This window comes from Salvelinus fontinalis, chromosome 27 (genome assembly GCF_029448725.1).
Source record: "Salvelinus fontinalis isolate EN_2023a chromosome 27, ASM2944872v1, whole genome shotgun sequence".
NCBI lineage: Eukaryota > Metazoa > Chordata > Actinopteri > Salmoniformes > Salmonidae > Salvelinus > Salvelinus fontinalis.
In genome coordinates, this window is record NC_074691.1 from 13,766,688 (window position 1) to 13,780,890 (window position 14,203).

Below are 14,203 nucleotides of genomic sequence, written 5' to 3' on the forward strand. Positions count from 1 at the left end.
CAGACAGAACAACAGGGTCAGAGTTCAATCAAAAGCCAAAATCTGAACTGAATTGGCCATAGAAAGCAGAGAGAGCGAGAGCCTTTTCAGAGGGGATCAGTTGGAGTCTAAATCCCCATAAAGCATTAGATGTGTTAAAGCCTTCCAGTGTTCCAGAACTGAGCTGTCAAATAGCTGAGCAGGGGACTCTTCTGAGAAGACTGCATCTCTTCCACTCCCCAAAAGCACTCCTGATCTCCTATCACTCACTCACACACATTTCAGCCTAAAAGCCTTTTGGGGAGCCCTGTATGTACCTCTAGTAGCAGATGCTTTTAGGAGGCGAGGAGAGGTGCTGCCACTAAGAGGAGATAAATGTAGTTTAAGATCTAATTCCCCTGTGATGACTGGAGTGATGAGTTAAATGACCCTTTCAGACTGGGTAGGAGAATTGTGTGTGTGTTTAAAAGATCTTTACTGCTCCCCTGGGCAGAGGTGGTTGATTATCCTCACACTGGTCAGAGTGTAGCCACTCATCCCAAGAGATGAAACACACATAACTCATTCACATCTCACACACAAACGCCCCCCCACACACACTACAGCTTTTCATCCGGGGCCAGGGGGAGAAACACATATTTGGCTGAGGAAATGGAAAGAGGTTTGGGGAGCCGAGGTACTCGAGGTCAAGTATAAAATAAAACAGTTGCATCTCTCTAGGGTGCTAAAGAGCACTAAAGAAGTCTCGGAGCAGGAGGCACTTCATTGTATCAGAAGTCTCGGAGCAGGAGGCACTTCATTGTATCAGAAGTCTCGGAGCAGGAGGCACTTCATTGTATCAGAAGTCTCGGAGCAGGAGACACTTCATTGTATCAGAAGTCTCGGAGCAGGAGGCACTTCATTGTATCAGAAGTCTCGGAGCAGGAGGCACTTCATTGTATCAGAGCCAGAAGTCTCGGAGCAGGAGGCACTTCATTGTATCAGAGCCAGAAGTCTCGGAGCAGGAGGCACTTCATTGTATCAGAGCCAGAAGTCTCGGAGCAGGAGGCACTTCATTGTATCAGAGCCAGAAGTCTCGGAGAAGGAGGCACTTCATTGTATCAGAGCCAGAAGTCTCGGAGAAGGAGGCACTTCATTGTATCTGAGCCAGAAGTCTCGGAGAAGGAGGCACTTCATTGTATCTGAGCCAGAAGTCTCGGAGAAGGAGGCACTTCATTGTATCAGAGCCAGAAGTCTCGGAGCAGGAGGCACTTCATTGTATCAGAGCCAGAAGTCTCGGAGCAGGAGGCACTTCATTGTATCTGAGCCAGAAGTCTCAGAGAAGGAGGCACTTCATTGTATCAGAACCAGAAGTCTCGGAGAAGGAGGCACTTCATTGTATCTGAGCCAGAAGTCTCAGAGAAGGAGGCACTTCATTGTATCAGAACCAGAAGTCTCGGAGAAGGAGGCACTTCATTGTATCAGAAGTCTCGGAGAAGGAAGCACTTCATTGTATCAGAACCAGAAGTCTCGGAGAAGGAGGCACTTCATTGTATCAGAGCCAGGATGCACATCAACACATTGAGCAGTCAGTTCCTATGATCCTCTAATGAAATATAGACTAACAAGATCATAGCAGTGGATTTGATGGTTGGGTATTTAGTTACAGTTCTACAGAGGAAGAGCAATCTGATAGTGTTATCATAGCAGAGGTCCTGCTGTGCAGCAGTTTTGAGTCATTTCACTGATGGCCACATCTAAGAATAGAATAGGTCCCTTGTTATTTTCCAATGATGTAACGCACATTCCCAGGAATCCCCAAATCACACCATATAGCCCAGTACTTGCTTGATGTCTAGCAGAAGCATACTGGAAGCCAGGCTTGCCTAAGACCGCTCTGCTCCTTGCTGCTGCTGCTGTTGTCGTCACTCACCTTGGGGATGATGTCGTTCTCATTCTTGAGGACGAAGCGTCCCTCGCGGTCGTCTTTGTTCCAGTTGAGCTGCACCACCAGTGGCTTCTCATCCAGGTCCAGCTTCCGTTCTTCTGCCAGAGAGGGGGAGTCTACCACTTAACACACTGCTTTACACCCTGTTAACCCACACCAGTTAACCCACACCCCTATACAGCCAGCTTAGTGAGCTCTGGGCTATATACTCTAATTTAACATAAATAAACATTAGAATAAGCTTAGGATAAAGCATTAATTATTGACATAGGCAGATGTGGTAGGACTGCGGAGATTTTAAATATTACTATATAAAAGCAGGCCTAAATGAGCTTTTCACCACTGTGCGAGAAGAAAAGCACAACTGTACTATGCAGGCACACACGTACAGTACACACTCGTCCTCTCTCAATATGAAGACATATCAAAGCCTGGACTGAGGGCTGCTGATCTCAAGGTCACATTAAGCACCATGGAAGCTGGAACCTGCTCTCCTGGCTTCTCTGTGGCGCAGCCTAACAAGTCTTTGCCTTGTGACCCCAACAGAGTGAAGAACTCAAAGCAGATTGTCAAAACCACATATCCAAACAAATAAGCATCCTGATGTTGAATGTTAGCAGTCTAATGCTAGGTGTGATTGACCATAATACCCGTTCAATACCCTTGGTCTACTTACTAAGCAACCCACCGCAACACACACACCCATCCTTCCACTCACCCCCGCTGACGTGGACCTCGTAGAGGGAGTATTTTGGCGAGGAGAGCATCCTCATGTCGGGCCGGAACTTCTCGGCCAGCGTCTCGATGACGTCCTGAGTGGTGGCCGTGGAGGACACGCGGATGCACTTGGTGGCAAAGTTCCCCGCCACGCGGTCCTGGAAGTAGAAACGCATCACGCCGTGGAACTCCAAGTCCTGAAAGAGAGGAAAGATGAGAGGTCATTCGTTTCCTTCACAGCCGAAGGGCCAAGTTTGGCTTTTTCCTTCCTCTCTCACACTTTCATAACAAACACTTCATGCTACACCAACACTGAGCATCTTGAAAAATCACATTTATCCCCCGGAGTAAAAATATATTATTTTGTTGAACGCAGCCTTATTTTGACAACAGTAACCTCATAACCAACCTGCAGCTGATATTTGAGCGAGGAGATATTTCTGAGACATGATAAGAAGTAATGGAAAGAGGAGAGGACGGTAGTCGGGGGATAGCTGCTCCTGTTTCTAACTCACCACGGAGAGAGAAGGATAAAAGGAAAGAGATGGAGAGGGAAGAGAGAGGGAAGACGCTGGAGGAACCTGCTCTCCTTATTTATCTGTACAATAGAGAAGCAGGCGCTCCGTAGCTCCAATGATTGAGCGATATGAGCTTAGCCAGGATGTGTATCCAGACATGGAATCACTGGTCACTTTAATACTGTTTACATACTGTTCCACTTCATATGTATATACTGTATTCTAGTCAAGGCCATCCTATTTAACTATTGCTGTACATATACTATTATATCCACGTATTCTTCAGTTGTACTACATATTCTGTCCACATCACACACAGTATATATATTTATACTCCGGACTCTGACATTGCTCGTCCTAATATTTCAAAATTTCTTAAATGCATTCTTTTATTTTTAGATGTGTGTATTGTTGTGAATTGTTAGATACTACCTCACTGCTGGAGCTAGGATGGGACCAATCAAATTTGACTTAGCTATAACTGTCGCGTCTAATAGCAGAGCCGACTTCTACAATAATATCATACAGAGCTCATTTCCCACCACACCTAGACCCCTGACCACGTCAAGCTCGGAGACGGCCTTGGTCAAGTGGCAACGATCTGCATCTATAGGCGCCTGTCATTTCTAGCTAAACCGGCCTTTTGTGGACAGTTTAGACAGGATGTAGGCTGGTGGTAACTCCAGTGTTATCATTATAAAAAGGGCCTTAGGGGAGAGTCGGGGGCAGGAGGACAGACAGGCCTACTAATACTTATCATATGACCTAAAAGGATGGGAGGTATGCAGGTAGCAGTGTGTGTGTGTGTGTGTGTGTGTGTGTGTGTGTGTGTGTGTGTGTGTGTGTGTGTGTGTGTGTGTGTGTGTGTGTGTGTGTGTGTGTGTGTGTGTGTGTGTGTGTGTGTGTGTGTGTGTGTGTGCGTGTGTGTGTGTGTGCGTGTGTGCGTGTGTGCGTGTGTGCGTGTGTGCGTGTGTGCGTGTGTGCGTGTGCGTGTGCGTGTGCGTGTGTGAAACCCAGCCAGCTCAGCCTACCTGCTCCGCTCCCAGGCAGACTACACTCCAGCACTCCTCTCAGAGTCTGTTCAGCTAAGAACAGAAATAGCCCTACATGATCACACAGGACCTTGTCGTGACAACTGCACTCCACACAGGTGAAGCCAGGGACAACATTACACAGCACTCACAGGTCACATGATATTTATACCCAAACAATAAAAAGCCATGTGATCGTCTTCCATTGGGCAGTCCACTGGTCCATTATGATCTGGTCTACCATTGGGCAGTCCACTGGTCCATTATGATCTGGTCTACCATTGGACAGTCCACTGGTCCATTATGATCTGATCTACCATTGGGCAGTCCACTGGTCCATTATGATCTGATCTACCATTGGGCAGTCCACTGGTCCATTATGATCTGGTCTACCATTGGGCAGTCCACTGGTCCAGTATGATCTGGTCTACCATTGGGCAGTCCACTGGTCCAGTATGATCTGGTCTACCATTGGGCAGTCCACTGGTCCATTATGATCTGATCTACCATTGGGCAGTCCACTGGTCCATTATGATCTGGTCTACCATTGGGCAGTCCACTGGTCCAGTATGATCTGGTCTACCATTGGGCAGTCCACTGGTCCATTATGATCTGGTCTACCATTGGGCAGTCCACTGGTCCAGTATGATCTAGTCTTCAATTGGGCAGTCCACTGGTCCAGTATGATCTGGTCTTCCATTGGGCAGTCCACTGGTCCAGTATTATCTGGTTTTCCATGTCAGCTGTGTCCAATTCCTCAGCATGTGACATCACATCAGCCTCACCCCAGAGGCTCATGGGCCACGGACACTCATTCTCGGCCAATGACAGCGGGAGGAATGAGTGATGTCAGGCCAACCAGAACAATGGATGTCAGGAGTCACCGTGTGTTTCCTCACCTCTGAGAAAACTTCATAAAACCCCCTGCTCAATATGGTGTATGTGTGTGAAAACGGGTGAGTGTTGTGTGTGCGTGAGGGGAATATTAAGAAAGAGTCGTACACAGATATCTATATGACCTCATTCTTAACCTGTGACTAGGGGTTAATCTATTGGTTTATTTACAGACCCAGAATGCACCTGGGAGAGCTCAGTTCACACACACCCTCCCTCCTATTACAAGAAACACAGCCCTGAGTCATGAGGAGTCTCATTCCCACTCACTGACAATGCAAAATAGACATACACAGGCAGCAATGTCCTTGAAGTTAAAGGAGTGGACTTGACAAAAGGCAGAAAGGAGAGAGCTGTGGTGAGGCCCTCTGCATGCTGACTGTATATAGTCACGGACTTTACCTCTAAACAGAGTCTACTCTTTGCTCCGAGGGGCCCAGACTGACTAGTCTCTCTCTGACAGAGGCTTGACCCGAGCCTCATAGCAGAGGTGATAAATCAGCTTCACTCCATTATAGCTCCTTTCATCTCTCGACTCGCTTCACATTGCCAAAATCTCCCTGCCTCCTGAAGCGCAGCGTTAGTCTTCTGATTTATGGCCCCCACACTCCTCCTCTGTCCCGGGGCAGAAATATGGCTGCTTTCATCCTCACCCGGCCTTCTGGAAAACCATGTGGAGGAGAGATATTAAAGAGTGGGATGGGGGATATTAGAAGGATACTAAACTATAGCTGATCAGGCCAGGGAGGCTCTCTGGACCTGGCTGGTGATTGAATGTAACAATAGAGACTTGTCTTGGGTCCAGGACTGCAGAGCAGACTGATGGGTTTGAGAGACAGTGCTGAAGTTATGACGACGGCCAGTCTACTGCACGTACAGTGTGATTAACATCAATCAACTGACATCAATGCAGACAACATTATGCTAGAGCTTGAAAGAAAACCTCCATTTGTAGACACCACAGTAAACCATATCTCTGACGAAATCATTTCAAGTCTTTTGAAATGAAGAATGAGAATTGCAACAAGCAAAAGGGGTTACATGACTAATTTAGTAATAATAGATTGCTTTTCACCACATCACTTATCTTTCCCATTTAAATATACACAATGCAGTTCCCCATCAGCCCAACAGGTGGCACTGCCATGTCAATGTACACTGGCAGGTCATTTGAACAGTAACAAAGCAGGACTGTAATCAACGAAGGCTTGTTAGCCACTCCATGATGAGGTCTGGATGTTAACAATCCCATGGGGAATTCAGTCCACCCTGACTCAATATGCCTGTACAGTTCAGCTCCCCGTAAGACGAGAGCAGAGGAGTAAAGGCACTTTCATCAGCACAGGAACATGTCTGTCTACCTCTGGACCAGATGCAGGTTCACTAGTATTGCTTTTATCTCAACTTACAAACAATGTAGACAGAGACCAGTTTTAAATACAGTGTACAAAACATTAGGAACACCTTCCTAATATTGAGTCGCACCACCTTTTCCCCCCAGAACAGCCTCAATGTGTCAGGCATGGACTCTACAAGGTGTTGAAAGCGTTCCACAGGGATGCTGGCCCATGTTGACTACAATGCGTTCCACAGTTGTGTCAAGTTGGCTGGTAGTGGACCTCTACTCCGAATAGGTTGTTACATCTCATCAACTGGATTGAGACCTGGTGACTGGGCAGTAAGTAACTCCAGTAAGCCGAATTCCCTGTCATGTTCGTGGAACCATTCCTGGACAATCCTAGCCTTGTGACACTATCCTGCTGAGAAGAAAAACAATTTGCAGATGGATACACTGCTGCCACGAAGGGATGAACCCGATTGGCGATGTACAAATATCCTGTGACGTTCAAACATCGCTGCACTTTTATCAAGGTGCCCAATGTGTGCCATGAATAAACACCCCACACCATCACACCACCACCAGCCTGCAATGTTGACCAGCCTGCATGCCTCCCATCAGCATGAAACATAGAACTCGCCTTCCGTGGCCTCCAACTGCTTTTAAATGCTAGTAAAACTAAATGCATGCTCTTCAACTGATTGCTGCCCGCACCCACCCGCCTGACTAGCATCATTACTCTAGACGGTTCTGACTTTGAATACGTGGACAACTACAAATACATAGGTGTCTGGTTAGACTGTAAAAACTCTCCTTCCAGACTCACATTAAGCATCTCCAATCCATACTTAAATCTAGAATTGGCTTCCTATTTCGCAACACAGCCTCCTTCACTCATGCTGCCAAACATACCCTCGTAAAACTGACCATCCTACCGATCCTTGACTTCGGCGATGTCATTTACAAAATAGCCTCCAACACTCTACTCAACTAATTGGATGCAGTCTATCACAGTGCCATCCGTTTTGTCACCAAAGCCATACTACCCACCACTGCGACCTGTATGCTCTCGTTGGCTGGCCCTCGCTACTTACTCGTCGCCAAACCCACTGGCTCCAGGTCATCTATGAGTATTTGCTAGGTAAAGCCCCGCCTTATCGCAGCTCACTGGTCACCATAGCAACACCCACCCATAGCATGCGCTCCAGCAGGTACATTTCACTGGTCATCCAAAGTCAACACTTCCTTTGGCCGCCTTTCCTTCCAGTTCTCTGCTGCCAATGACTGGAACAAATTGCAAAAAAACATAAATGTAATCACTGAAGCTGTAGTCGTACATCTCCCTCTCTAACTTTAAGCATCAGCTGTCAGAGCCGATCACTATACACAACCAATCTGTAAATAGCGCACCCAACTACCTCATCCCCATATTGTTATTTATCTTCTTGCTCTTTTGCACCCTAGTATCTCTACTTGCACATCATCATCTGCACATCACTCCAGTATTAATGCTAAATTGTAATTATTTCACCTCTATGGCCTAGTTATTGCCTACCTCCCTACATTTGCACACACTGTACATATATTTTTTCTATTGTGATATTGACTGTACGTTTGTTTATGTGTAACTGTTGTTTTTGTCGCACTGCTTTGCTCAATCTTGGCAAGGTCGCAGTTGTAAATGAGAACCTATTCTCAACTGGCCTACCTGGTTGAAAAAAGGTGAAATAAACTAAATAAAAAATGTAAACATCAGGAACCGGGATTCATCGGACAAGGCAATGTTTTTCCAATTCCCCAGTGTCTAGTGTTTTCCTTCCTTAGCCCACTGTAACCGAAGTTGCTTGATTTTTGCTGGAAGAAGTGGCACTAAGGTCGTCGACTACCATACACCACGTGTCAACGTACGACGAGTTGTGCATTCTTTTATGGGTCTTTGGGCAGCAATGTTGTACTGGACTGTCAGTTTAACTGTAGCCCGTCTGTGGCTCTGCACGATGTGTCAGCCTCCTTTGTCCTCTTTCATCAATGACCTGTTTTCTACCACTGGCCTGCCGTTGGCTGGATGTCCTTTGGGTGGTGGACCATTCTTGATACACACAGGAAACTGTTGAGCAGGAAAAACCCAGCAGTGTTGCATTTCTTCACACACTCAAACCGGTGCTCCTGGCACCTACTACCATTCCCCCTTCAAAGGCATTCACCCTCTGAATGGTACACATACACAATCCATTTCTCAATTGTCAAGGCTTAAAAATCCTTTAACCAGTCTTCTCCCTTTCATCTCCACCAATTGCAGTGGATCAATAAGGGATCATAGCTTTCACTTCGACTCAACCTGGTCAGTCTCATGGAAAGAGCAGGTGTTCCTAATGTTTTGTACACTCAGTGTATATGACAATAATAGAATCCGTTCGATGCCAGATGTGGCCTTTTTTAAATCCTACATGATCTGAATGATTGCAGTCCTAGTCAGACGATAAACCCACCGCCCTATAAAGCCCAGTGTAGCTTTACTATCTAAAGTAATGCTATGTTAACACGACTTGCATTGACCCGATTCATCTGACATGAGAAACCTTGAGCAAATACAGGCAATAAGGACCTATATGGATTAACCCCATTTCATATACATCCTCATTCCACTTTTCCCCAGCGGTGGAGAGAGAGGCAGGGGACGAGGAGAAGGGTTGTGTGATAGTGAGCGTGTGTGTGTGCGCGCGCACACTGGGCCTCTGGACTACAGCATGGGAAGGACATGTCTGAGGGGCCCGACAGCATCCTGCCTGTGTCAGCAATCATCTAATCCATTAGTAGTCTAATCTGACTGGCTCCAGTCAGAACTGCACTGGGCCAGTGGGGAGAGGGATGGAGTAAGGCGCCATAGTAGGCTAACTGATTGGCAAACAGCCTGCCTAACTGATGGGCAAACGAAACCACACTCTGCCTGCCTAGGCTATCACTAACCACCGCCAAGCGAAGCACTGACCCTGGTCACATGACCAGACCACGGAAGGCCACAGGGGAGGAAGTGGAGAGAGAAAAACAGACAGGAGGGAGTGGTTGCCATGGTAACATGGTTAAACAAACACCCCTGCTAAACCTCTATTTGGCATAGTAACTGCAGTCAGGTTGACCTTTGTCAAGACCAAGATTCAGGCCCTGGAGACAGACATACACAGTCATCCATTCTCAGCAGCACCTTTCTTCTTCCTCCATCCTCTTCATCCTCAGCCTGAAGCATGCCAGGAGAAATCAAAGTCTCTCCTCTAGCAGTCAGGTCGGTGTCTAGGATTAACTGCACAGACTGTGTGGGTGTCAGCATGAGCCAAACCTCGAACATACACACAGAACAGCCTGACCTTGTCAGCAGAGTAATGGAGGGGTACGAGAAAGCCACGTTACCGCAGACCTAGAATCAGCTGAGGCAATCTGATCCATCTACTGCTGTAATCATCACATAGACACATCATCCACCATCACCACAGCCACATCCATCCAGCAAGCCCCACCCAGCTCCCTGCACACATATCATGACCACTGGTAACACTAGATGGAGGCTGTCACTCTTCCTCTAGCCTCCTTTCTCTCTCCTCCACTCCTCTCCCTTTCTCGTGAGAGACGTGACGATTTCTGCCAAGTGGCTGGCTGGAAGGAGAGCACTCAGCAGGCAGGGGATTGGCTAGCTGGAAGGAGAGAAGGCAGAGGATTGGCTGGCTGGCTGGGAGGAGAGCAGGCAGAGGATTGGCTGGGAAAATCAAGCATTACATCAATCTCTCTGCTTTGCATGACAGGGAAATAAAGCATTTCACAAAGCTCCCCAAGGCTCTGACTGGACAGACTGGAGGATCTACACACAGTCACAGCTACTGTAGGGCCAGGGACCCACATGGAGAAATATACTACTGTACATACAACACAGACAGTGCTGCTTCTAATGCTAATACTCCTGCTGTGACTTGGTTGAGAATGAGAGCGATATGCCGCAGCAGATTTCACTCTGGCAATGAGAGGCTAGATTGGGTCTTAACTGAGTCCAGCACATGAAAGAGCCGAGGCTCAGTCAGTCAGTGAGCTGGCTGAGGTTTAAAGGAGAGGAGAAGGAAGATACCCCTGTGTCATCTCTGCAGCAAGGCAAGATTAGGCATTTCCCAGGTGTTCTCCATCAGATAGTGACGGAGGAGAGAGGGTAGACAAGTCCCTGTGAAATGGAATTTAGGGCAGAGTTTACATAGCAGAGGACCAGAGAAATGCCCTGTATAAACACAGCTCTTAAAGCCAGTACACCGGCTGGAGAGAGACAAGGGAGAGCTAAGCAGGGGGGGCAGTGACCCAGTCAGAGACATACCTATAGGACGTGTAATTATGTGTATAGATCTAAGCAACCTTTACACTCCCGAGTGTGTTTTTGTAACGCTGCAATATGCCAGGCCTCTCCACACCAAGGAAGAATTATCTAGCTACGAGCCATGCAGCTCCTCCTCCTGTCGCTCTACAGAGATACGGGCCATCTGTCATAATAGTTGCCAGTCATAACAGGGGAAACACAGATGAGGCCATGGGAGGGACATGCAAAACACATGATCTCATGAGGTGAGAGAACGAACAACGATGTAGTCATCATGAATGAATTCCTTATTTTTTTGAAACAGCCCTGGGGCCTAGGGGAGAAAGTCATAAAAGCTCAGTAATGTTGTACAACAATTTTCAATTCCAGCAATAGAGCACTTTCAATTCCCTTCAATGTAGTAAAAAGGGCAGAAAGCAGAGAAAAATCTATATTTGTCTCTAATGTTAAATCACTGGCCTTGCCCTTGGTGTTAAAACGTGTGCTTTTTAAAAACCTAAAAGGGGAAAAACGAGGCTAATACACGACATGACCAAAAGAATGTGGACACCTGCTCGTCGAACATCTCATTCCAATATCATGGGCATTAATATGGAGTTGGTCTCCCCCTTTGCTGCTATAACAGCCTCCTCTCTTCTGGGAAGGCTTTCCACTAGATGTTGGAACATTGCTGCGGGGACTTGCTTCCATTCCGCCACATGAGTATTAGTGAGGTTGGGCCCTGATGTTGGGGGATTAGGCCTGGCTCGCAGTCGGTGTTGGATGGGGGTGAGGTCAGGGCTCTGTGCAGACCAGTGAAGTTCTTACACACCAATCTGGATAAACCATTTCCTGTATGGACCTCACTTTGTGCACGGGGGTATTGTCATGCTGTAACAGGAAAGCGCATTCCCCAAACTGTTGCCACAAAGCTAGAAGCACAGAATCGTCTAGAATGCCATTGTATGCTGTAGCGTTAAGATTTCCCTCAATGGAACTAAGGGGCCTAGCCTGCGCCATGAAAAACAGCCCTGACCATTAGTCCTCCTCCGCCAAACTTTACAGTTGGCACGATGCATTGGGGCAGGTAGCGTTCTCATGGTATCCGGCAAACCCAGATTCGTCTGTCGGACTGCAAGATGGTGAAGAGTGATTCATCACTCCAGAGAAAGTGTTTCCACTGCTCCAGAGTCAAATGGCGGTGGGCTTTACACCACTCCAGCCGACGCTTAGCATTGCGCATGGTGATCTTAGGCTTGTGTGCGGCTGCTCGGACATGGAAACCCATTTCACGAAGCTCCTGACGAACAGTTCTTGTGCTGACATTGCTTCCAGAGGCAGTTTGGAACTCTGTAGTGATTGTTGCAACAGAGGACAAACAATTTTTACCCGGTACGCTCTTCAGCGGTCCCGTTCTGTGAGCTTGTGTGGCCTACCACTTCACGGCTGAGCCGTTGTTGCTCCTCGACGTTTTCACATCACAATAAGGGCACTTACAGTTGACCGGTGCAGCTCTAGCACGGCAGAAATGTAAAGAACTGACTTGTTGTAAAAGGTTGCATTCTATGACGGTGCCACGTTGAAAGTCACTGAGCTCTTCAGTAAGGCCATTCTATTGCCAATGCTTGTCTATGGCTGTGTTCTCGATGTTATACACCTGTCAGCAACAGGTGTGGCTGAAATAGCCAAATCCACACATTTTAAGGGGTGTCCACATACTTTTGTATGTCTAGTGTACCTGACTATAACCCCGTAGTGGATCAAATATAGACAGCGTTGTCTTGTCCAGAGGTGCAGAGAGAAGGAAGCACAGCTGCAGCAGGAGCAAAGCACCTGGTCCTCAAATAAACAGTCAACCCTCTTTTAGCTGTGGAGACGGAAGTGTGTGTGATGGAGGGAGCAGCCTGGACGCGCACCCACTCACACACGAGAGTGAGCTTGTGTTTATTACAGCCATACAGTAAACATGATAACAGGACAGGCTGAGGCTGCAGAAGGACAGTGTGGTGGAGCGGACAAACACACACATCTCAGAAACAGACAGGCCTCTCCAGTCAGTCAGAGAACCTCTCCCTGTATGAACCTCTTAGCTAGCACGCCGTCAATCCCCCCCACACATTCTGCACTGTTACTGAGCCATTGGGACTGGTTGAACCCGATTCACCAGGAGTGGATGCTTTTCTCTGCTCCAACTCCCACCACTGACATAAAATAGCAGTCAGAGTTGTTCAAACTGCTCAAGTTGTGCTCGTTGAATACTGACAACACACTGTTGGAGTGAACTTACAATCTAACGTCACCTATTTCAATGCCTAAAACAAACGGTCTCGCTCAGAAGCCATCACAGCATGTTCCATGTAACTCGCATCATGTCATTTAATAAGAGGCCAGATAATCACTAAGTTCCATTCAATTGAGATGCATATATCTACTAGCTAGTTTAATCTGTTATGAAAGCACTAGACTACATTTTCCCTCATGTGTCCTCTGGGACCGAGGGAAGCAGCACATTATGCTTGGGGCAGTAGTAGCACTTCACTCGGAGCAGAATTCACAGTGTGACACTCGGACACAGTCCCATGCCCACGAGGGGGAGAAGGGCTAGGAGATAGTGATCGAGGATGACGAGGCCTCTGGGGACTGTGGACATGGGGCTACTGGGTCAGGCATGGATGGACAGTCAGTCCCCTTGGCCAGAAGATGAGCTATAGGCCCAGTGATTTAACACCCTACACAGCTGCTGCTGTATGCTGACACAGCAGCTGTTAAGACCCCACCGGATCCCACTTCAACACCAACTGTCATTTGGACAGAATTGAACTACAGTATTGTTCATCCAGCATATTAACAGCAGTGAGGAACAATCTAGTCATTACAATTGTGGCAGGGCAGCGTCCTTTATTGGCCTCGCCAAACCACAAGAAACCTAGCAGCATTCAAAGCCGCACTGATTGGTCAGTGTTCGGTTGTTCCCTGCGTTTTAAAAAGAACAAAACGCTAGAGACGGAATCCTCAACAAAACAAAACATTGCCATCCATAATTTGCATTTTCCCGAATTAGGATATGAAGTTGCATTAAGCTATGTAGCTTTTTAGTGAGTGATTGCAGCCAGCCTGACTGACCAGATGGATAGCATTGACTTCCTAGATAGTTGCATTGTTTTCGGAGGTAAGTAAGCTGTAAACAGAGATGGGAAAAGTACTAAATCGTCATACTTGAGTAAAAGTAAAAAGATACTTTAATATAAAATTACTCAAGTAAAAGTAACCCAGTAAAATACTACTCGATTAAGTCTAAAAGTATCCGATTTGAAATGTACTTACCGTGGTGGAAAAAGTACTCAATTGTCATACTTGAGTAAAAGTACAAAGTAAAAGCTATACATCAAATTCCTTATAATTTAGCAGCTCAGGCGGCACAATTTCCTTTTTTTGACAGCCAGGGGCACACTCAGACATCATTTACAGACA

The 14,203-nt window shown here is 47.0% G+C and overlaps 1 protein-coding gene across 17 annotated transcripts in view; it reads right to left on the minus strand.

Annotated features, from left to right (window-relative positions):
- The window catches only part of LOC129825082 (afadin-like), a 133,185-nt gene that overhangs the window by 67,513 nt on the left and 51,469 nt on the right, over positions 1-14,203 (minus strand). For 11 of the 17 annotated variants that reach the window (XM_055884849.1, XM_055884848.1, XM_055884846.1 and 8 more), the window contains exons 2-3: positions 2,625-2,820; positions 1,892-2,004 (exon numbers count right to left, since the gene is read on the minus strand). In XM_055884849.1, the coding sequence (XP_055740824.1) occupies positions 1,892-2,004; positions 2,625-2,820 (309 nt within the window). The remainder of the gene's footprint in view (positions 1-1,891; positions 2,005-2,624; positions 2,821-14,203) is intronic. The other 6 variants (XM_055884863.1, XM_055884847.1, XM_055884860.1 and 3 more) reach the window with 1 other exon arrangement.